The sequence below is a fragment of the Oncorhynchus mykiss genome, chromosome 11 (genome assembly GCF_013265735.2).
Source record: "Oncorhynchus mykiss isolate Arlee chromosome 11, USDA_OmykA_1.1, whole genome shotgun sequence".
Classification (NCBI taxonomy): Eukaryota; Metazoa; Chordata; class Actinopteri; order Salmoniformes; family Salmonidae; genus Oncorhynchus; species Oncorhynchus mykiss.
The window spans coordinates 56,465,608-56,488,444 of record NC_048575.1 but is presented as its reverse complement, the minus strand read 5'-3'; the positions used below and the strand labels follow the sequence as shown (position 1 = coordinate 56,488,444).

At 42.4% G+C, this 22,837-nt stretch overlaps 1 protein-coding gene across 1 annotated transcript; it reads left to right on the top strand.

The window, feature by feature from the left end:
- Positions 1-328: 328 nt before the first annotated feature.
- LOC110536024 (glutamine--fructose-6-phosphate aminotransferase [isomerizing] 1) lies at positions 329-22,805 on the top strand. The gene is made up of 19 exons (XM_021621522.2): positions 329-483; positions 4,172-4,279; positions 4,616-4,723; positions 4,929-5,054; positions 5,652-5,710; positions 5,833-5,967; positions 6,067-6,128; positions 6,243-6,322; positions 6,413-6,527; positions 6,724-6,887; positions 8,057-8,152; positions 8,303-8,400; positions 8,617-8,737; positions 9,082-9,239; positions 13,893-14,007; positions 19,038-19,165; positions 19,695-19,862; positions 20,181-20,342; positions 20,461-22,805. The coding sequence occupies exons 1-19, from the start codon at positions 477-479 to the stop codon at positions 20,503-20,505; spliced, it is 2,055 nt and encodes a 684-aa protein (XP_021477197.1). The 5' UTR covers positions 329-476; the 3' UTR covers positions 20,506-22,805.
- The last annotated feature ends 32 nt before the right edge of the window (positions 22,806-22,837 follow it).

Genomic DNA, 22,837 nt, shown 5'->3' with positions numbered 1-22,837 from the left:
AAAGACAGTTCACGGCGGTTTAGATTGTACAGTGATTTTCTACACTATACTTGCTTGTTTTGTCACATAAACTGAAATTAAGCCAACTATTACAATGTTTGCAACCAGGAAATAGCGGAGCGAGTCCTGTATAATACATCTTTAAAATTAGGCAGATATAAAGTAATAAACGAATATACTGACAAAGACCTACATAAATGTTATCATAAACTCTGAATAAATATTGGTTGGTTGACACTTTACAGATTTGCTTTCCATCCCCTCTTGTGCATACGGATATCTGCATCCTGCTGCCACGTCAGGGCTGTCTGTGTTGGCAGGTAAGAAGAAAGAGTGACAGCCGTTGCACCAATAGGAGAAGCGTACTGAGGGGAAACTTGGTTCCCATTCAATAGAATTTTAGGTGGGCGATGACTTTCATCGTTAGATGAGGAACTGAGTCACAGTTAGCTGTAGTTGGCAATCGAGGCGTAGACATGTGTGGTGAGTATTTAATAAGAATACATTTAATAATTGTACCTTTGCAACAATTTACAAAGATTATGGAAATTGTAAGTAGTTGTGAGATTAACACAACTGGTTTTGTAGAAGTATGTCTCAGTATTTGTAGCTAGCTAATGTGGACACATCAGCTTCCATCTCAAATCAAGAGAAGGCTACTAACGTTAACCACACTGATCACCTTATGGCTAATGGCTAACCTTATAATTTTTTACCATATATCCAAATTTGACTTTGGCTGTGTTATCTAGTGGAAACCCTGCCAGACGAAACAAGTTAACCGATAAAATGATTTATTTAATGTATTTTAAATGGGCTTGTAAATTGGCTATCGGATCCATAGATAATGTTTTACAGCTCACAATGTTATCAGACAAATTGAGGGCGGCTAAGCGTTTTGATGTTTATTAGCAGTGTGCTATACACCCATATAATCCATTGCTAGCTACTTGATTGAAGCTGTGTTACCGCTCCATAATTCCTGTCATTGATGTTACAGCTTGGTATGATGTCGTCACGTTTTAATAGACTCTATACTAGGATTTATTAGCTACCTTTTCACCAGTTTACTACAAACCTGTTTGGTTTTGTCTGATGAGACAGAACGCGCATTGCGCAAGTCGTACTGTTTCTTTCATTCGATTGCTAGAATAAATAGATCAACGCTGAAACTGGTGAAAGTCTAAATTCCAGTTCTATAGTGATGATCCCACATTGATTCGAATGAGTTACGAGGTCATTAGGGTGATACAAAATTATAGGTAACTAAACTATGTTTATTTTTGAACCTGTCTGTGTCTGAATGGTGATGGATTAGTTCTCCACTCTTCACCTCTCATATGCTGACTCTACACCTGGTTCCTGAAGCACACAGTTGTGTTTTGTATAGCCAACCAGTATAAATAATTTGATTAATTCACTTTGGGGGGGTTGGGGGACACTTGGCACTATTAAATCCGTTAGTAAAGAAGGAACACTGTCTTCTCTGTATCACTTGTATCTGAGTAAGGACAAAAATGGCCAAAATAGATATTCCTCATAATGATCTGCTGCAGACTAATTCCTAAGGAAGGAATAATGATGACTGACATGCACTGAGATGTTATGAGGGCTCCTTATTTATTCTACTCTATGCTAGGTAACCCTCGTTCTAAACAAAGCTGAGCCTTGTTTGTGTGCTCCCACCTTGCCTTGCCCATTCACCCCCCTGCTACCTTCCTCTGTCACCCTGTGCCCAGCTGCTTTCAATGGATGCTCTGTTGCACTGCTTCCATGGCACTTCTCGGTACATAGTCACTCTTTATTTTATTACAGCCCCTCATCTTATTGGGAATTTATGTCATAGTGTTGTATTAGCCTAAAGAATAGCTACTGTCTCTTTGCGTTCATAATTTAGGCTAATTTTATTTGACTGGTTTGTTTAAATTAGAGGTCGACCAATTATGATTTTTCAGCACCGATGCCGATTATTGGAGGACCAAAAAAAGCCGATACCGATTAATCGGCCATTTTTTAAAATGTTTTATTTTTTTGTAATAGTGACAATTACAACAATACTGAATGAACACTTATTTTAACTTAATATAATACATCAATAAAATCAATTTAGCCTCAAGTAAATAATTAAACGTTTATTTGGTTTAAATAATGCAAAAACAAAGTGTTGGAGAAGAAAGTAAAATTGCAATATGTGCTATGTAAGAAAGCTAACGTTTCAGTTCCTTGCTCAGAACATGAGAACATATGAAAGCTGGTGGTTCCTTTTAACATGAGTCTTCAATATTCCCAGGTAAGAAGTTTTAGGTTGTAGTTATAGGAATTTTAGGACTATGTCCCTCTATACAGTTTGTATTTCATTAACCTTTGACTATTGGATGTTCTTATAGGCACTTTAATATTGCCAGTGTAACAGTATAGCTTCCGTCCCTCTCCTCGCTCCTCCCTGGGCTCGAACCAGCAACACAACGACAACAGCCACCATCGAAGCAGCGTTACCCATGCACAGCAAGGGGAACAACTACTAGAAGGCTCAGAGCGAGTGACGTTTGAAACGCTATTAGCGCGCGCTAACTAGCTAGCCATTTCACTTCGGTTACACCAGACTCATCTCGGGAGTTGATAGGCTTGAAGTCATAAACAGCGCAATGCTTGACGCACAACGAAGAGCTGCTGGCAAAACGCACGAAAGTGCTGTTTGAATTAATGTTTACGCGCCTGCTTCTGCCTACCACCGCTCAGTCAGATAATTGTATGCTCAGTCAGATTATATGCAACGCAGGACACGCTAGATAATATCTAATAATATCATCAACCATGTGTAGTTAACTAGTGATTATGATTGTTTTTTATAAGATAAGTTTAATGCTAGCTAGCAACTTACCTTGGCTTACTGCATTTGCGTAACAGGCAGTCTCCTTGTGGAGTGCAACGAGAGAGAGGCAGGTTGTTATTGCGCTAGCAGGTTGTTATTGCGCTGGACTAGTTAACTGTAAGGTTCCCCGAGCTGACAAGGTGAAAATCTGTCATTCTGCCCCTGAACAAGGCAGTTAACCCACCGTTCCTAGGCCGTCATTGAAAATAAGAATGTGCTCTTAACCGACTTGCCTAGTTAAATAAAGGTATATAAAAAATCGGCGCCCAAAAATACAGATTTCCGATTGTTATGATAACTTGAAATCGGCCCTAATTAATCGGCCATTCCAATTTATCGGTCAACCTCTAGTTTAAACCCTCTGCCATTGTTCTTGTTGTGAGTTAATGTATGTGGGTTATTGATGGCAATGGGGCTGGGCACAGGTAAAAGGGCACAAATGGCCATATGTAGGCAAACCTTTCTACATCCTGTCATTTTTGGAATAAATGTCATTGTTTTCAATTGGTATCATATTCCTTTCAGATGAGTTCTAAACTTCACAGAAGCATAACCTAGAGCAGCTCTTGTGTAATAGTAGTGTAGTACCCTGCACCTGGTCCTTCTGTCAACATATTGCCCCAATACTAGAATGCCTTGTTCCACTTCCCACTCAGTCTCCTACATCTCAAGGTGACTCCCCATGTAAAACCTGTCTGGTAGCCTAACATCCAGGGCAGGCTGTGCCCTCAGCAACTGATGGGTGTGTGAACTACTGTGTAGTTCCACACAAAACTGTTTCCAATTAGGCCCAACTACCAGTCCTGAAACACCATCCCAATCCACAAGATTTTAAACAAGTAGGACTGGTTTCTGTTCTTGTTTGTTGACTTACTGTCAATGTATACATAGTTTCAGGTCACTGTTAAACTGCAATTCCTACAAGATGACTGACTCCATAGCTGCTTTACTTGCGTTACTATTTGAAAGTTTTCACCTGTGGAAATTCTTGGTGTAGTTGTTGTTTTTAAGGTTGCTGTGAATTTTACTGAGACAGTCATTGAACAGCCTGCATATTACAATCAGCTAGGCTAGCTAGTCAATGGAACTGTCAGCGTCTCCTACACAATACTCCTATTTGAAAAGAAGGCATGCATATTGTTTTTATTTTTATTGACTTAATCACAGAAAAACCAAAAGCAAACCAGTATTAGGCTTTGTTCACTTAATCCCTTAAAACAGTTGTGAAATTCCTTTGCTGTATATTTTGTTCGTGTTCCCTAGTTGAAATCTGTTTCTCTGTTCCTTCCTTCCCGTCAGGAATTTTTGCCTATCTGAACTACCATGTGCCACGGACTCGCCGGGAGATCCTGGAGATCCTCCTCAAAGGCCTGCTCCGTCTGGAGTACCGTGGCTACGACTCTGCCGGTGAGCTGATAGAGGCGGCTTGTGTCAACACACTGGCTGCGTCTGTCTCCATGTTTATCTGCTGCCTTTCCCTGTCACTGTAGGCCCGTCGGCAGGCATCAGTTATTCTGCTGCTTATCTACAGGAGTCCATGTTTTTGTCTTTCTCTCCTAATGATAAAAAAAGATTGTCCGTTGGCTTTACTGTCCCTAGTCTTGAGCAGGACTATCTAATCACAGTTACCTTTCTGCTCTGTCTGCTGTCAGACTGTAGCATGTGTAAAATAACTTCCAAAATCACACAACAGAGGCATATTTGAGTACTCTGTAGAAATACAATTCTCTCTCTCCTTGCCAGGTGTTGGAATTGATGGCGGGAACGGCAAGGAATGGGAGGCCAATGCCCGGTCTATTCAGCTGATCAAGCAGAGTGGAAAAGTGAAGGCTCTTGACGATGAGATCACCAGTAAGACTACATTTTATGTGTCTTTGACGGCTTATGTCTGTGTTCAGCATTTGTAAGAATGTTTACTGATTAGATAAGTGGATTTGACTGAAATGAATAGAAGGCATACAGTACAATGAAAATGGCTCAAACCTACTTCATGTAGGGTGCATTTGAATTGATTTATGAAGCTTGCCTTTCAACAGTGTTTGTTTTTGTCCCACAGAGCAGCAGGACATGGACATGGATGTGGAGTTTGATGTCCACCTTGGCATCGCCCACACTCGCTGGGCTACCCATGGTGCCCCCAGCCCTGTCAACAGCCACCCACAAAGGTCTGACAAGAGCAACGGTCAGTACTACAGACATCCCCTAAACTTGTAGTAAAATGGAGGCCTCTCTTCGGTGTAGACTACACGTTCTGCTAGATATTGACTGACTATATAGAGTAAATAGGGATTTATTTTTTATTTATTTTGAAATTGAATTTTACCCCATTTTTCTCCCCAATTTCGGTCTTGTCTCATCGCTGCAACTCCCCAATGGGCTCGGGAGGCGACGGTCGAGTCATGCGTCCTCTGAAACATGACCCACCAAACCGCGCTTCTTAACCACCCGCTTAACCTGGAAGCCAGCCGCACCAATGTGTCGGAGGAAACTCTGCTCAACTGACGACGAGGTCCGCCTGCGGGTGCCCGGCTCGCCATAAGAAGTCTTTAGAGCGCGATAGGCCAAGTAAGCCCTCCCCTAACCCTGACGGGCCAATTGTGCACCGCCCTATGGGACTCGTGATCACGGACGGTTGTGATACAGCCTGGGACCGAACCCAGGTCTGTAGTGACTCCTATAGCACTCCGATGCAGTGCCTTAGACCACTGCACCACTCAGGAGGCCCAAATAGGGATGTTTTTATTAAAAAAGTGTATGTGTGTATCGTTTATTTCTTTAGAGTTCATTGTCATTCATAATGGAATTATCACAAACTACAAAGACCTGCGGAAATTCCTGGTAAGCAGAGCAACATTTCAACATATTAAATGTTTTGCCTAAAGCAGTCTGTTTCTTTCATTAATCAAGACTACCAGCAAGAGTTATCAGACTTCCATGACTGACATTCTACCATTCCACAGGAGAGCAAGGGTTATGAGTTTGAGTCCGAGACAGACACAGAGACCATTGCCAAGCTGGTGAAGTACATGTATGACAACCGTGAGAGTGAAGACCTCAGCTTTGCTACTCTGGTGGAGAGAGTGACCCAGCAGCTGGTAAGAGCCTGTTTCTCTACAGAGATTCTCCTAAAACTGTCCAGAGATCAGGTCTCGTGACCCGTCTCGTGATTAACACTGTTCTATCTTATCTCTTAGGAGGGAGCTTTTGTCCTAGTCTTCAAGAGTGTCCATTACCCTGGGGAGGCAGTAGGCACTCGGTACACTGCTACTACACTTCTAGTTACTCCTTGAATTGTAGAGGAATACTATCCAGTCATGATGCATCTTTCATTTTCTGTAATGATTGTAATTGTTTGTTTCTATGTAAATAGGAGGGGAGGTCCTCTGCTTATAGGGGTGAAAAGTGACCACAAGCTGTCCACAGATCACATTCCTATCCTGTATCGATCATGTACGTTATTAAAGTAACTGTTCTCAATGTCAGAATGGAAGAAGGTAAGCAGCTGTTGTGTGTCTAACGTCCTGTATTGTATGTCCCCAGCCGGTAAAGACAAGAAGGGCTGCCCCACCCTGCCCAGGATGGAGCAGGACACCTGCCACACACTCTTCGCTGAGGACAAGAAGTCTGTGGAGTACTACTTTGCCTCTGATGCCAGGTCAGACTCCTCACTCTTTTACTTTATAGTAGTGATATCCCACTCATACATTGTTAGGTTTATTTTAGAATACCCTCCGAATCAGTCTAGACAATTGTTTGGTCAAGGTCTCCTCCTAGGAAAGTGGGAATAAACAACTTCATAACATTTGCATAACAACTAATAGGTGTTGACTGTTGCTCTGTTGTCATGGCAGTGCGGTGATTGAGCACACCAACCGGGTGATCTTCCTGGAGGATGATGACGTGGCAGCGGTGACGAATGGACGACTCACCATCCACCGCATCAAGCGTACAGCCGGAGACCACCCTGCCCGCGCCATCCAGACCCTGCAGATGGAGCTGCAGCAGATCATGAAGGGTGAGGGGAAGGTGGAGGGTAGAGGCTAGGGGCACAGCACTGTCATGGGTCACCCTCTGTAAAGACGATGGCGTTACTGAGGAATTGATGAGAGCCCTAGAATGCTTGTAATTGATTATTATCATTGTCAGTATAGTCACAAATAGGACAGTATACAAGGGTGATATTTACTTTGGCCTCTACTGCACTCTACAGTAATAATGTAGAAACAATGCTTGTTATTGCAACACATAGCACTCACACAATTTCCCCTGCCTCTTTCAAGTATCTAAGGCCATATGTGTACAGGTACACCACCATATTCTGTTTCAGTATCCTGCCCTGTAATTTTAGTCCAGGAGCCTGTTTTTACTGTGCAGCTGTAAATAGCAGCAGGTTTCAGATCTGTTGTACTTTTGAGGCACACACACACACACACACACACACACAGCTGGGTGTTTATGGGGCTTCCTGGCTGACTCTGGTCCCCAGGGAAGAGGCCTGCATCAAAGGTAAGGGCTCAGACACCCTGGCTCCATCGCAGAGATCACACCAAGCACTTCTATATTGAACTCACTGCTTGGAAACATCAGTTTCCTGTGGAGTAGACTGTGACTAAAGCTTTCATGATCTGAATTCTCAGAGTTCTGCTGTAAAGAGATGATTTTCCTCCTGAAAATCAGATTTCTCCCACTTCTCCATGTCTCCAGCAGAGGATGCTGATACACTACCTGTCAGTTTCAGGAGACATTCCTTTGAGGTCCTGTCATTTAAGCCCCTGCCTCTCTCCTCCTAAGCCTCCATTCCAGGAGCTCTGCTGAAATAACCTAATTTGCATGACCTAAATTACGGTCAGCGCAAAAGCAGACTGCAAAACATTCTCGTATTTCATTGTCACAAAGGGTGGTGCAAGGAAACTGCCATTTCCCTGTTGCCTCTTGTTTATTTTATTTAGTGAAGACATGACTGATGATGTAAGTCTACATTTAAAGACACAAGATCATTGTTATTTATCTCCTGTGTTATTTAACTCCCAACAGCTATAAAAGGCTGAATTAGATCAGCAAAACAACATGGTTTCCAGACTGGCTTACTTTAGTAGTCATTATGTGGCAACAGTAACCTTTACAAAATCTTTTTTTGTGGTTCAGTCTTTAACAACATCAATGTTTTTTTGGAACACTTTTCAGGTAACTACAGCTCCTTTATGCAGAAGGAGATCTTTGAACAGCCAGAGTCTGTGGTTAACACCATGAGAGGAAGGGTCAACTTTGATGACAACACAGGTGAGATGACAGTTCCAGTGTAATACACAATGTCTGTCATTATACCCATCAAGGGTGTATCCTCATGATCAACTTCTATCTGAATACATACCAAGGAAAGGGATATTTGATTACTGTATTTTGATTGGCTGTTTCTGTTTGTGTCTGTAGTAATCCTGGGTGGACTGAAGGATCATATTAAAGAGATCCAAAGGTGTCGACGGCTCATCCTAATCGCCTGTGGCACCAGTTACCATGCTGGGGTGGCGGTGAGTACCAGATTCCCTCTTATAAGGCAGCAATATTAGGTCACTGGCATAAAATCGCTTTGACTAGAGCCTAAGGCTTCAAGATAGGAAAAACAACTATACAAACAGAGACGTAAAAGTACGTTATTGCTCTGAGTTGTACATGGAAACCTGTTTTTCAGTGTGGATGTCTTGTGTGGTCCAGTACTGATGAACAGTGCTAATCTTTCCCTCTAGACTCGCCAGGTACTGGAGGAGCTGACTGAGCTGCCTGTTATGGTGGAGCTGGCCAGCGACTTCCTGGATAGAAACACGCCAGTGTTCCGTGACGATGTCTGCTTCTTCATCAGCCAATCAGGTGGGAGGATCGGTGTAATCTGGAAGTGTCTCTTTCTCCAGGGACCTGAACATTGTCACGGTGTCTGTCTTTGTCTGTACACAATACGGCTTGTCTCGTACAAGCGATGTCTCATTCAAGTAAGTGCTCAGCCCTAAGCCAATGCACCCAAAGCAATTCCTTCATCTCTTTACTGCTTGTAACTTCATGTGTTGATACTGAACGTATAGGCTTGACGATATCCAGTATTCTTGTCTATAGAACCTGATATTGTAAGCAAGATATACACATAGTGCAGGTAGTGGTAACCTCCTTATAGTATTTAGCCTTTAGAGTGCTGATTGCATTGCTATCATTGGGTGCAGGTGAGACAGCAGACAGCCTGATGGCCCTGCACTACTGTAAGGAGAGAGGAGCCCTGACGGTGGGCGTCACCAACACAGTGGGAAGCTCCATCTCCAGAGAGACCGACTGTGGGGTGCACATCAACGCTGGGCCAGAGATAGGAGTGGCCAGCACCAAGGTGAGGGGACACAGTCACTGCTGCTCATAGCATAGCATTTCTCCAGACTGATGCCTTTCCCGCTGTTCACATACTGTTCTGTAGACACTCTGGCTGTTGAAACAGGAAACCTTCCCTTCACCATCCTCAGCTCTGGTCAAATAAATGTCACTTCTGTGGTGGGAAATGCAGGCAGGTTTTTTAAAATTGTACCTTTATTTAACTAGGCAAGTCAGTTAAGAACAAATTCTTAATTTTAATGACGGCCTAGCACAACAGATTTTTACCTTATCGAACCCCTTAGTTGACCTTGCAACCTTTCGGTTACTAGTCCAACACTCTAACCACTAGGCTACCTGCTGCCCCAGGTTGAAGTGTCTGGGGAAACTCTCCATTCAGGGTAGACTGTTAGTATTCTCTCAGGGTGGGGAAAATCCTCTATCCAGCTCCATTGTGTTTCAGGTGGTCAGACTGCACAAAGTTTTTTGGAGATGAGTGGAGCTCACTACTGAGTTCCAAACGGCCTCTGGAAGCAACGTCAGCACAGTAACTGTTCGTCGGGAGCTTCATGAAATGGGTTTCCATGGCCGAGCAGCCACACACAAGCCTAAGATCAGCATGTGCAATGCCAAGCGTCAGCTGGAGTGGAGTAAAGCTTGCCACCATTGGACTCTGAAGCAGTGGAAACGCATTCTCTGGAATGACAAATTACATTTCACCATATGGCAGTCTGACGGACGAATCAAGTTTGGCGGATGCCAGGAGAATGCTACCTCCCCCAATGCATAGTGCCAACTGTAAAGTTTGGTTGGGGAGGAATAATGGTCTTGTGCTGTTTTTCATGGTTCGGGCTAGGCCCCTTAGTTCCAGTGAAGGGAAATCTTAATGCTACAGCATACAATGACATTCTAGACAATTCTGTGCTTCCAACTTTGTGGCAACAGTTTGGGTAAGGCCCTTTCCTGTTTCAGCATGACAATGGCCCCTTGTGTAAAGCTGCATATAGAAATTATTTGTTAAGGTCGGAGTGGAAGAACTTGACAGGCCTGCACAGAGCCCTGACCGCAACCCCATCGAATACATTTGGAGTTAATTGGAACACCAACTGTGCGCCAGGCCTAATTGCCCAACATCAGTGCCCGACCTCACTAATGCTCTTGTGGCTGAATGGAAGCAAGTCCCCCTACCAATGTTCCAACATCTAGTGGAAGCATTCCTAGAAGAGTGGAGGCTGTTATCGCAGCAAAGGAGGGACCAACTACATATTAATGCCCATGATTTTGGAATGTAATGTTCGACAAGCAGGTGTCCACATACATTTGGTCATGTAGTGTACTTATTTTTGCAATAACAGGACGTTTATGCCAATATACTGCACTGTTGGTTTTCTGTGTAGTTAATGCAAACCCTGAAGCACTTGGGGACTAATGTCAATACATAGTGCATGTACAGTTGAAGTCTGAAGTTTACATACACTTAGGTTGGAGTCATTAAAACTTGTTTTTCAACCACTCCACACATTTCTTGTTAACAAACTATAGTTTTGGCAAGTGGTTTAGGACAACTACATTGTACATGACACAAGTCATTTTTCCAACAATTGTTTACAGACAGATTATTTAACTTATAATTCACTGTATCACAATTCCAGTGGGTCAGAAGTTCACATACACTAAGTTGACTGTGCCTTTAAACAGCTTGGAAAATTCCAGAAAATGATGTCATGGCTTTAGAAGCTTCTGATAGGCTAATCGACATAATTTGAATCAATTGGAGGTGTACCTGTGGATGTATTTAAAGGCCTACCTTCAGACTCAGTGAATCTTTGCTTGACATCATGGGAAAATCAAAAGAAATCAGCCAAGACCTCAGAAAAACATTTGTAGACCTCCACAAGGTCTGGTTCATCCTTGGGAGCAGTTTCCAAATGCCTGAAGGTACCACGTTCATCTGTACAAACAACAGTACACAAGTATAAACACCATGGCCGTCATACCGCTCAGGAAGGAGACGCGTTCTTTCTCCTAGAGATGAACGTACTTTGATGTGAAAAGTGCAAATCAAACCCAGAACAACAGCAAAGGACCTTGTGAAGATGCTGGAGGAATCCTGTACAAAAGTATCTATGTCCACAGTAAAATGAGTCCTATATCGACATAACCTGATAGGCCGCTCAGCAAAGAAGAAGCCACTGCTCCAAAACCGCCATAAAAATGCCAGACTACAGTTAGCAACTGCACATGAGGACAAAGATCGTACTTTTTGGAGAAATGTCCTCTGGTCTGATGAAACAAAAATAGAACTGTTTGGCCATAATGACCATCGTTATGTTTGGAGGAAAAGGGGGAGGCTTGATAATGTGTGGGCAGAACTGAAAAAGTGTTTGTGAGCAAGGAGGCCTACAAACCTGACTCAGTTACACCAGCTCTGTCAGGAGGAATGGGCCAAAATTCACCCAACTTATTGTGGGAAGCTTGTGGACGGCTACCCAAAACATTTGACTCAAGATAAACAATTTAAAGGTAATACACTCAATTAGTATTTGGTAGCATGTCAACTTCTGACCCACTGGGAATGTGATGAAAGAAATAAAAGCTGAAATACATAATTATCTCTACTATTATTCTGACATTTCACATTCTTAAAATAAAGTGGTGGTCCTAACTGACCTAATACAGGGAATTTTTACTAGGATTAAATGTCAGGAATTGTGAAACTTGAGTTTAAATGTATTTGGCTACGGTGTATGTAATCTTCCGACTTCAACTGTAGTTAACCCCTCTTTCTCTTGAAATGAGAACTTCCCCTGAGAACTTTCTGGATCCTTTCGGAAGAGGTTATTTGAAACCGCTATATGCCACTGCCCTACACAAAATGCATAGTGCCTGATATTCTCATCTTTACACTGTAAAATGTAGGAATCCATGGTTCCCCTCCTCTACTCTGAGCAGTGATCCTACAGTTTGCCGGAGTGGGGATGTAGATGACTGGAGTGAGTTCCATTCAGCAGTGGAGTCCCAGTCCCAGCTGCAGAGAAAAAGAGAGGCGGGTCCCTCCCTTCTCAGGCTTGGCTCAGGGACCCTCCAGTAGTTCCAAGTCTCCAGTACAGAGCCTTCAGAGCACGTCTCAAAGACTCCATCCTTTACTGCTTGGCTGGCCCAGGCCCACACACCCAACCCAGAACAGTATAGCTCATCACGTCAGAGGAAATGAAGTATTTCACCCACTGCTCAATACACGCTCCCGCTGTCTCTGTCTGTGGTAACTTTTCATAATAATAATATTATTCAGATGAACTTTCTGGGGGACATTCAACTGGATGCTTCTGGTGACGTCTTGGTTTTATGATTCGTCCCAGAATCGAGGCTTTCCTCAGAACTAGGCCTGCTGAACAACGTCCGGGTAAATGAAGGGGGTGGTTTTGCTCCGCTCCACACCTCTTGTATATATTTCACCACTCACTTCACCGCCTTAGCCAAACAATGGTGATTGTGGGAGTGAATGTAAGAAAATGAGCCTACTGGTCTTTGTGGAGCATTTTTGTACACTTTGGAGCATGCTTGTACACTTTAAAAAATATATTTTATGTAACTGCTTGTCATGCTGTATTGCCTGACATGAGAAGGAATGCTGCAGCAGATTGAGGCCTCTGGGACATGGTTGCGTCAGTGTGTGACAGGCTAGCATGTGGCGTGAGCTGCTTTTCTCTGTCCACATTCTGGACTGAGTGATGGGGGCTTTAACATGGAAGAGGACTGTGGCTGTGGCTTTAATATGTGGATTAAATGCACTGCCACAAATCTGAGTGGATGGCGAGGATTGTCAGAGTTGTGAGGCCCTGTGGTTGCACTGCTGTCAATGAAAATAGCTGTGTGAATGTTTTACAACCATGCCCTTGGGCCTTGGCTTTAGATGCTGGCACTCCTGTGTCCAGTGGTCCCGTCAAATGACTTGGCTCCTCTTGAAGAACATTGATTTAAATCTCCCAAACGGGTTCAGCGAGTCTTCTAATATCATCCTCCCTCCCTCCCTCCCTCCAAGAGTGGGAAGGATGATGACTGCAGGCTTGGGCTGAGATGTGGGGGTTTGTGAGTGGTAGTGCCATTTTTCAGAAGCATAAACATGAAGCGCATCATGGTTTTACTCTCTTCAGTTCTAGTTAAGGCCAGCTGTTTACGTGCTGTTTGTTTTTCTGGTGTCTTATTGTCAGGGGATGTGTTCATCGGTAGCGTTGCCAGATTGTGTGCTCATAATGCTAGCTAGCTCTCCACTGTCCTGTCCTGCAGTAAAGGGCATATCGGTGTCCAGCCCAGCTCTCCATCCACATTTCATCAGGTCCACATTATTGTGGAGCTGGAGACCATCGCTGGCAACCAGAGCAGGCGGATAAGACGCTACAGGTCCAATAACTGTACTGCAAAGCAAACAACGGGGGGATTTGGCAACCCAGGCGTGTTGCTGAGCTCAGTGTTCTGTCAACTCTGGCCCAGGATAGAGAGCGACGACTGTAAGGATGCCTTCTGTTTAAATCCAGCAGCCCTAGATAGGTGAGAATCACATTTCTGAGAGGGAACAGCAGCTGGGCGACACCTGGGACCTCAAGCTTTCTGTACTGTCTGATTTCTCCCGGAGCATTAAATGCATTATGTCTGTGTGTATTCTGTTGTTTTGCAGGCCTACACCAGTCAGTTTGTGGCTCTGATCATGTTTGCGCTGTTGATGTGTGATGACAGGATCTCTATGCAGCCACGGCGACGTGAGATTATCCAGGGACTGAGAGTTCTGCCAGGTAGGCCAGACCACATGCACATCTTCCAAGACATTGCATTGTACTGTTCATGACCATAAACGCTAATGTCGGTGTGACGCTCACAGGGATGTGCAGATTCTTTGACACACTTGTTGTACTGACCTACTGTAATATAGACAGCAGTAGGTAATGGTCGGGGTTAATGGTCGGAGTCGGGTACAGTGGTTCCTCCTTTTAAAAGTTGTCATACTGCAGCACACCTTGCAGGCTGCTGCAGCATTCTATTTAATTGTCAGTCATTTTTACCATTAGTGCACGTTACCCTCTGGTGGTCAAACCAGCACTATCTTTGAGAAACATTTGATAGTCTTCAATATTGGCATTACTAGAGAATTTAAAACCTTTTTTTGTAAGAACATACTATATGGGATTGATTTTAAGAAATGTTGCTTAATTAATTTGATTAACATTATGGTGTTTCTATTCCAAGAAAAACTAAACCCTTAGGGTTTCCGTTAGGATGTAACGGAAAATATGGCGCCATACAACGTGATGGTCGGGAGTAGGCTACAGTTCTAAGAACATAAGAGGATTGGCATATTCAAAATTAATATCTAAGGGTCATCACATTTCCACACCCTAATTGTAGTGTAACCAATACCCAAACGGCGATTCAGTGAAAATAAAAATCTCATTGATTTATCAAGACCAGTCCCCATGCTTGTCTCAGAGCAGCGAGAAACGATGCTGAAATGGTTATTGCTTCATAAATAAAAGCCGTTCTTGAACATGGGGTGAGATATTCGCACAAATTTGTAAATAAAGAAAATGTGTTATTTAGAATTATTCCTGGAGAAACCAAAAGCCGCCTCATGTATCTCCAGGTGGCGGCAGGCACGAATATCGGACCAGCATCTGTAGCAACGCGGTTTGCACTTCGATGCAGTGTCTTAGACTGCTGCGCCACCCGGGAGGCCCCATCCACAAAGTTTTTAATGCTGATCAATTGCCTTGCACAAAGTATCAAAATACAGAGAGGTGTTGGTAAAGGTTATTGATTGTCCTGCTAATAGCTCATAATGGAGTAATATAATACTGTATATGGTGTCCAGGTCAGGATAACCAAAACATTTCTTTATTAAATACTATCAGAATGTTGGTACTTATTTATTTTGATCCAAAGCCATGAATGAGTGAGTCACTGAGCTTTATGTAGGTGCCAAGGCTATATGATTGTGCCATCAACTTAATTATGAATAACTTTTATATTTTGTATATATTTTTTAGATTATATTTATTTAAAAAATCAATTTTAAAAAGTGAGCGATTTGTAATCTGAATAAAGGGAAAAATAAGATTTGTGAAGGCCAAAACATTTATTTCTGTTTTTAGAGGGAGAGAAACACTGGGCCAATTGTGCGCTGCCCTATGGGACTCCCAATCCCGGTCGGATGTGATAAATGTTTGTTTTTTTATCAATTAGGATATTTGAGTTTAACCACAATATTTTACGTATTAGTTGTTCTGTCTTTTCTGGTGGATTAAACTGAAATTGCAACCAATCACGGCCGGTTGTGATACAGCTAACTAAGAAATTCATTTGACGATAGAATTCTCCCCCCACCCTCATACTAGGCAAGTCTATTGTCCTGCTAATAGCCAAAATGGCGCTGTACAACATGACTGTGTGTTTGGAAGAGTATTTTCCAGTAAGCAACTATTTGTTTACCTTCATTAGCCTACTTTGTTCCAATATTTCTGTCATTCGGTGATATTTATTCCCATAGTAATTTGTTATGGATCCGTAAGGAAATAGACATCTCTGTTTTGAAAGAGTATTTTTACCATTTTATTAACGAAAGCATAAAGATGCTGATAAAGCATATACTGTACAGTACTTATTAATCTGACATTTTGCGGTTGCATAAGGTCGCCCACACGCACTTTAAACATTTGGATAATAAAACATTTTCATTATTTTGAAGATGGAAGCCATCTGCATTTGTTTATTAGGCTACTGTGCAGTCTGACAGGTAAACATGGTAAAGTGCCTAATTCTTTACATAAGGGAGAGCAGACCATGTCCAGACTTTCTCGGTGACCTCAAGTACTCATTAACTCTGTCTTTAATGCTTTTTCGCATTGCAATGGTCATAGACAGAAACTTCTGAGACACTGTATTAATGATGAACACCTGGAGATTCACTGGTAAGCCACATTTGCCTCAGGATCCATCCCAGTTGGTATTCTGTGTCTACACATCCTTGGAATATCAGAACAGCGTAACGGTCCGGACGGCCCTTGCTGTGCTCTGATCCATGTGCACCTTCATCAGATGAGCAGAATGGTACTGCCCTGAGCCCCCATCGTTTACAGTGGCCTATGATAGAAACGGTAGATTAATTAAATGTGATTCAAAACACACAAATGCTGTGTACACAAGAATCTAGCAAAACTAAGCGCTTTCTTGGCAACCATGCGTTTTTTTTGGTGCGGCCTGTTGTCCAGCCCTTTGTCCACTGATCTCCACGGATGGTTGTCGACATGGTTGTAAGCTCTGCAAAAACACATTCACGGTTTTAGCTCACAATTATTTTTTATTTAACCTTTATTTATTGATTTTATTACGCTGTGTATATATATATATATATATATATATATATATATATATATATATATATATACACACACATACACGCATGGTTGCCAAGAAAGCGGTTAGTTTTGATAGATTCTTGTGTACACAGCATTTGTGTTTTGAATCACATTTAATTAATCTACCGTTTCTATCATAGGCCACTGTAAACGATGGGGGCTCAGGGCAGTACCATTCTGCTCATCTGAGAAAGAAAGAAAGAAAGAAAATGCACTGAAATCAAAATACCTTTAGTTTTGGTGATCCTCTCAGCTCTGGCTCATCTTGAAAATCCTAACCCTGGAACAGTTGGCACCATGGAAAGAAGCTGGCTTGATGAAAACAATGTTAATTTAGTCTGGGGGATGTTCACACCTACAGTAGCCGGGCTATGAAGAGTCTATTGTCCTGCTGATAGGGCTACACCTACAAAGTACACTGTCCTTCACTACTGTAAATAAAAACACAGCATCTTGTTTACATTCTTTATTGTAATATTTAATAATATCTGCCCTCTGAATTCACTTCTAAGGGGCTTTTTTTCATGCAATTTATTAGTTACATTGTTTTAGTTTGAATGTGCAGACAGGCACTAAGAACAGCTAAAACGTTTCCCTAGTCAGTGCTCTTATTAATGCAATGCCCCTTAAAGTGTTGCTCTGTGCTACCCAGTGGTTCGGGGGTCCACCATCCCTTCACCATGGGCTAGGTCTGTCTTCTGTGCTCTGCTCTGCGGCCCGTGCCTCCTGCCCTCGTGCCTTGAACCTCGTCCGCCTACCGTTATCTCAGGGTAAAGCTGGAGAACTGCAAGGCAATCCAATTGTGCGCCACTGGAGCAATGACCAATATTTATTGTCCTGCAAGAAATGTTGTTTGCAGAATTCTCAGCCTGCTGCGCTTGTGAAAAACAGGGTTGATAATGTATGTAAGAATATCTAAGGGACTTTTATATCATTCTAAATTCATTAATAATAATAGATTTGTTTGTTTTTTTAAAATAATGAGATTTTGGAGATTTTGTTTTCAAATGTAAAGTGAGCGAGGAGACAGGCCATTCTTGAACATGGTGAGACATTTTTTTAAATTTGTAAATAAAACCAGCTTGTTTCTGTTTTTAGAAGGAGAGAAATCAAAATCCTACCATCACGTCATGGGTCTCCCAGGTGCAGCCGGCATGAGTATTGAACCAGCATCTATAGCAATGCAGTTTGCACTCTGATGCAGTGTCTTAGACCGCTGCTCCACTCAGCCGCTGTACAACGTGACCGGTTGGGAGTAGGCTACAGTACTATAAGAGCAAAATGATCCTAACATTTCCACACCCTAATTGTAGTCTAAGTTTCTCTTAGAATAAAAACCTTAGTCTAACAACAGTTTTATTAAGTAATACAGATGAGTAGTAACAAAATATATATATTTTTTTCCAGGTGTGTGCTGCAGGACAGAGGAATAGCAATTATTACACTATTGTTCTAAATTCAATCAGCACCTTCATCATTCAGTTCATTTGAAATTAAATTTTGAAGTCGTGCACGATTATCAGTTTCGGTGTGGCTTATGTTGCCCATTTATTGTCAGTTAGAGACACAGTAGTGCTTTGGGACCCAAAAGTATAATCAGTGCTCTAACTCCCCCCTGCTCTGGTCTGGAGCAATGAAGTAGTGATGCAGGATACTGTAATAAACCACAAATTACCTCTAGGTCCCGCAGCATAATCGCAAAGCTTTTAGTTGAGAACCACTGTAATGGTCGGTGTCAGGCAGCCAGAGAGAAATTGGGAAAGGACATTCATGTTCGTAGGCCTCCTGGGTCTGTCTTCGTTATCTGGCAGCCACGTCGCTCCAACTTTACTGTTTTTGTATGATCAATATTCTTTGATATCAGAGAGCTAATGCAAGGGCTGGGCTGTAGAGGCTTCCTCAGGGAGAGGGAGAGTACAGGGGAGAGGGGGGAGGTTTTAGCAGCTGGGTCAGTCCTGGCTGTTTGCCCTGGCACACTCCTCTGGACCCAAAGCCTATGATGGGATCGTGTTTCCCTTATGGTAAGCTAATTTGGTTCGGAATGCCACACTGCTCTTTCCCTGACCCAAGCCCTCATTGACCCCAGCCTCCAGGACCTGTTAACAGTGGCTTGCTGGACTGTGCCTTAGTTTACAGTCCTAACACCCATCCTGTCTCATCCAGGGGGTTGGTGTGATGATAATCTATTTTCTGACGTGTTTGAAGACATTCAACAGATCATTACGTTTTTGTTTCTCCCAGATGTATTGGAATATTATCAGCTAATATGATCTACCTCCTTTTGTCTGTTTGTATTTGTCTATGTGTCTGTGTGTATGCCTTCTCTTGTCCCTTCTCTCACTGTGTGTGTGTGTGTGTGTGTGTGTGTGTGTGTGTGTGTATATGCATGCTCCTGTCCACTCTCTGTGTGTCAGACCTGATCAAGGAAGTGCTGAGTCTGGATGATGAGATCCAGAGACTGGCCGCAGAGCTGTACCAGCAGAAGAGTGTTCTCATCATGGGCCGAGGCTACCACTACGCCACCTGCTTGGAGGGAGCACTGGTCAGCACACCTATCTCCCATTCATAAAGCTATCATAATGTGTCTTCAGACATGAATTCTACTGGAAACTCCATTCTCAACTCCTAAATGAGATTATCATCACTTTCTAATAGCCCACAATAAGCCTCTGCACAGCTGTGTAGAAAATATTCTGCCCCAGCCTCACGTAAGCCCTAGTGGAGCCTAGCCTGCAGCAATGTCTGCTAAAGTGTTTTGGATCACAGCAACTAATTAGACTGCTCTAGAAACGTCTCTCTTGCATAATTGCAACAACACTCCACATTATTTATGGATTCTTAAAGTACTATGTATTGGCAATCCTCCAGTATCTCAAAAAGAGGCACACCAATGTGAAGGGAAATTGTTTGCTCAGTGTGCTGTACTCCTCAGTCTGTCCTAGTGTTCCCAGGCCAGTCTACTGATCCCTTTAGAATTTAAGATACCTTGGTTGAGTGTCTTTGGTGTATATGGGAGTCGCAGTGGGTGGCTTCCTATCTGACTGAGGTGTTTGTGCCTCTCTCCTCTCCAGAAAATCAAGGAGATCACGTACATGCACTCCGAGGGCATCCTGGCTGGGGAGCTGAAGCACGGCCCTCTGGCCCTGGTCGACAAACTCATGCCCGTCATCATGATCATCATGCGAGACCACACCTACACCAAGTGTCAGAACGCACTGCAGCAGGTGGTGGCCCGCTCGGTAAGAATTGCCAACACGTGCAATATCTCGAAACACGATTTAGCTTTCCACCCCCCAACTGTTTGAAGGTTGGAACCACAGTAAACCATTGCCAATTGTGTTATCTGGTTGTTAAAATGGTAGATTTTACCACCTGTTGTAGTGACCACTTACCTTCCAGTGTAAAATAAATATACACATACTTTACACATTAGATATGTTATAACAGTAATATCAAAAGGACCTCACTATTCCATTCACCACAATAGTGGGAGGAGTTATTTCACCATGACATCACCACTCTCACTAATCTACCACTAATCTTTGTTTGGTTTACAGGGCCGACCCATCGTGATCTGTGACAAAGATGACTATGAGACTGCCAAGAGCTCGAGCCGCACCATCAAAGTGCCGCACTGTGTGGACTGTCTGCAGGGCGTTCTGAGTGTCATCCCCCTGCAGCTGCTCTCCTTCCACCTGGCTGTGCTCAGGGGCTTTGACGTGAGTCCTGCACGGTCACTGAGTTGGGTTCTTGCTGGAGACCTTCATAACGGGTAGTTTATTTCTTAAGGTTACAACTTGGCAAATTTAGAAATGTCTAACTCTTCTCCCAATACAGGTGGATTTCCCAAGGAACCTGGCCAAATCTGTGACGGTAGAGTGAAACATGCCATTTGAAGCCCCAAAAACCCATTTCACCTCACATACATACATACATACACACACACACACACACACACACACACACTACGCAGGAACAGCTGTCACATGGATACCAAGAGGAGCAGAGAGAGCACACTTTCCTGTTTTATATGTCTTGTCATATTTTTATGCAATTGTTACTCTTGTACTCTAAGCATTCTGTATCTCTGTCACTTCTCTCAAAACACATTTGAAGGCATTGTATTGTTTTTTTGTCAAGTGTGGTAAGGTAAGGGTTGGCAGTAATGTTGGCATTTAGGAGCTCACATCGGTTACTGGAGTGCATGCAGTTAATGATCCAACTAAAGGAAAGATGGAAAAAATATCTATTTTGGATGATGCCCAACAGTGCTCATAACTGAAATGTGCACATCTTTTCAATGTTGACTACTTGCAGCTGTTTTTTCAGTTAATTCAGCTGTTTGTTGGCTGAAGTCAAGAGTCTATAGGAAAGTCTTACTGAAGTTTCTGGTTCTTTTGGTGTTTCATTGGTACAATGGTTTTGTCTATTGAGATCAGTTTTCTTTGGCAGCTAGAACATCTATAACCGTCATTTGAAATGTTTCTGTTACTTTTGTGTATGTTGAGTGAAGTCTTAAATCATTCCGAGTCATATTGTAGTCCCGACTCTAAATCTGAAGTGCTTCCAGGAAGAAAGTCTGTTAAGTCATGCTTTAGCCTACTGACCTGTGCCAGAGTTTGAGAACTCCCCTGTTGTTTTCCTCGGAATGCCATAATGACAAATGATTTTTGACTTGTAACTTGTAAAAGTTTTTGAATGTTTTATAGTACAATACGAAACTTGTAACATGCTTGCTTGTGTATACTATTGTGTAACTTTTTTAGTCATTGGCTAGATTACAAAAGCAACTTGCAGTGATGCACTCCTTGTGGTTTGGCAGACCTCCTATAGGAGAGTTAACAAACTCTCGCCTAAACCATGTTGAGCATCTGAATGATTGACTGTCCTGGCATAATAATCATGCTTTTAAAATTCTAACAGCTACTGTGTCTGAGTGACATGATTTGAATCATTTACCCAATCATTTGAAAGATGGCACCGTACAATGTTAGACATCTACAATGAAGACTAGTGAAATAATGAAATTATCACTTATCTCTCTAAGCCTATGTTACTGTCATTGTGACTTGGTGGAAGTGTAGCAATATTCAAAACTCTTCAATTTCACTGGTCTTGTTGACCTATTTTCTGCCTTGTTGCTGAGGCGGCTCAATTTAGGTCTCTGGTCTACAATATGACTCTAAATAGAAGAAAAAGTACCAAGTGAAATTAAGTTGCTGCTCAGAGTGCTATTTGCACCAACATTTTGCCTACCCCATGCCCTGCCACCATACCAATTTTAATTGCAATATTGGGACCATTTATTTGTATTTTTTTCCTTTCTATTAATTTGTACGTTTCTCATTTTGTTTACTTGGTAGAACGCTTCTTTTTGATCTGAATGTGACTGACATTCGAGGTGTCCCCTGTACCCAAAAAAGGTCACTATTTTACAATCGCTTATGCAGTCAAAAACCAAAAAAACTTTTTCTATGTTAAATTTGCTTTGAGTAACCAAAGGTATGGTTTTAGAGATTATGTTCGTAGAGGTTTGTGTGTACTGTAAGTGGTCTGTCCAGAAGAGGCCTACAGGGCAATACAGCAAGCTTGTTAAAATATGTAGCTGCTATTGTAGATGGAACTCATGTCAGCTGTGTGCTCTCCCAAATGTCTAATAAATTAGTCTTTTTATAAACCAAGGTTGAAGCAAAGCATGTAAAATCACAGAGAAGAAAAAATACTTTCTAAATAATGGGCCATTCTAGTTATCTTTTTTTTCACTTTTCAGTTTAAGATCTTTGTCTTGCTGTTGCAATCAAGCCTTAAAATTTGAGTTTTTAGGCAAATCACCTGAAAAGTGGTCTCTATTCAGCCTTTGCATCTGTTTCTTCTTAATTGTATTGCATTTACTGAGCCAGTGTACTGTATGCGCCCACGTTGACTAAGGACCCTAGCAAAGACCCCGTTTTAAACTGGACATGGTACTATTAGAAGTGATTTAGTAACCCATGTAAAATTGCAGGTGTTTGACAGGTTTTTAGACTTGAAGTATGGACAAGGGAACCGCTTTAGGGTCTTTCTATAAATAACAGGGCCAACGTGTGACATTGGGATCAACATTTCTAAATGGTTTGAAATAAAAAGGCTTTTCATGCAGTTCCACATGTGTACTTAAAGGAATAAAAGTGAATATATGCAAATTGACTCCACTCCTATACAACATGGAACTAGG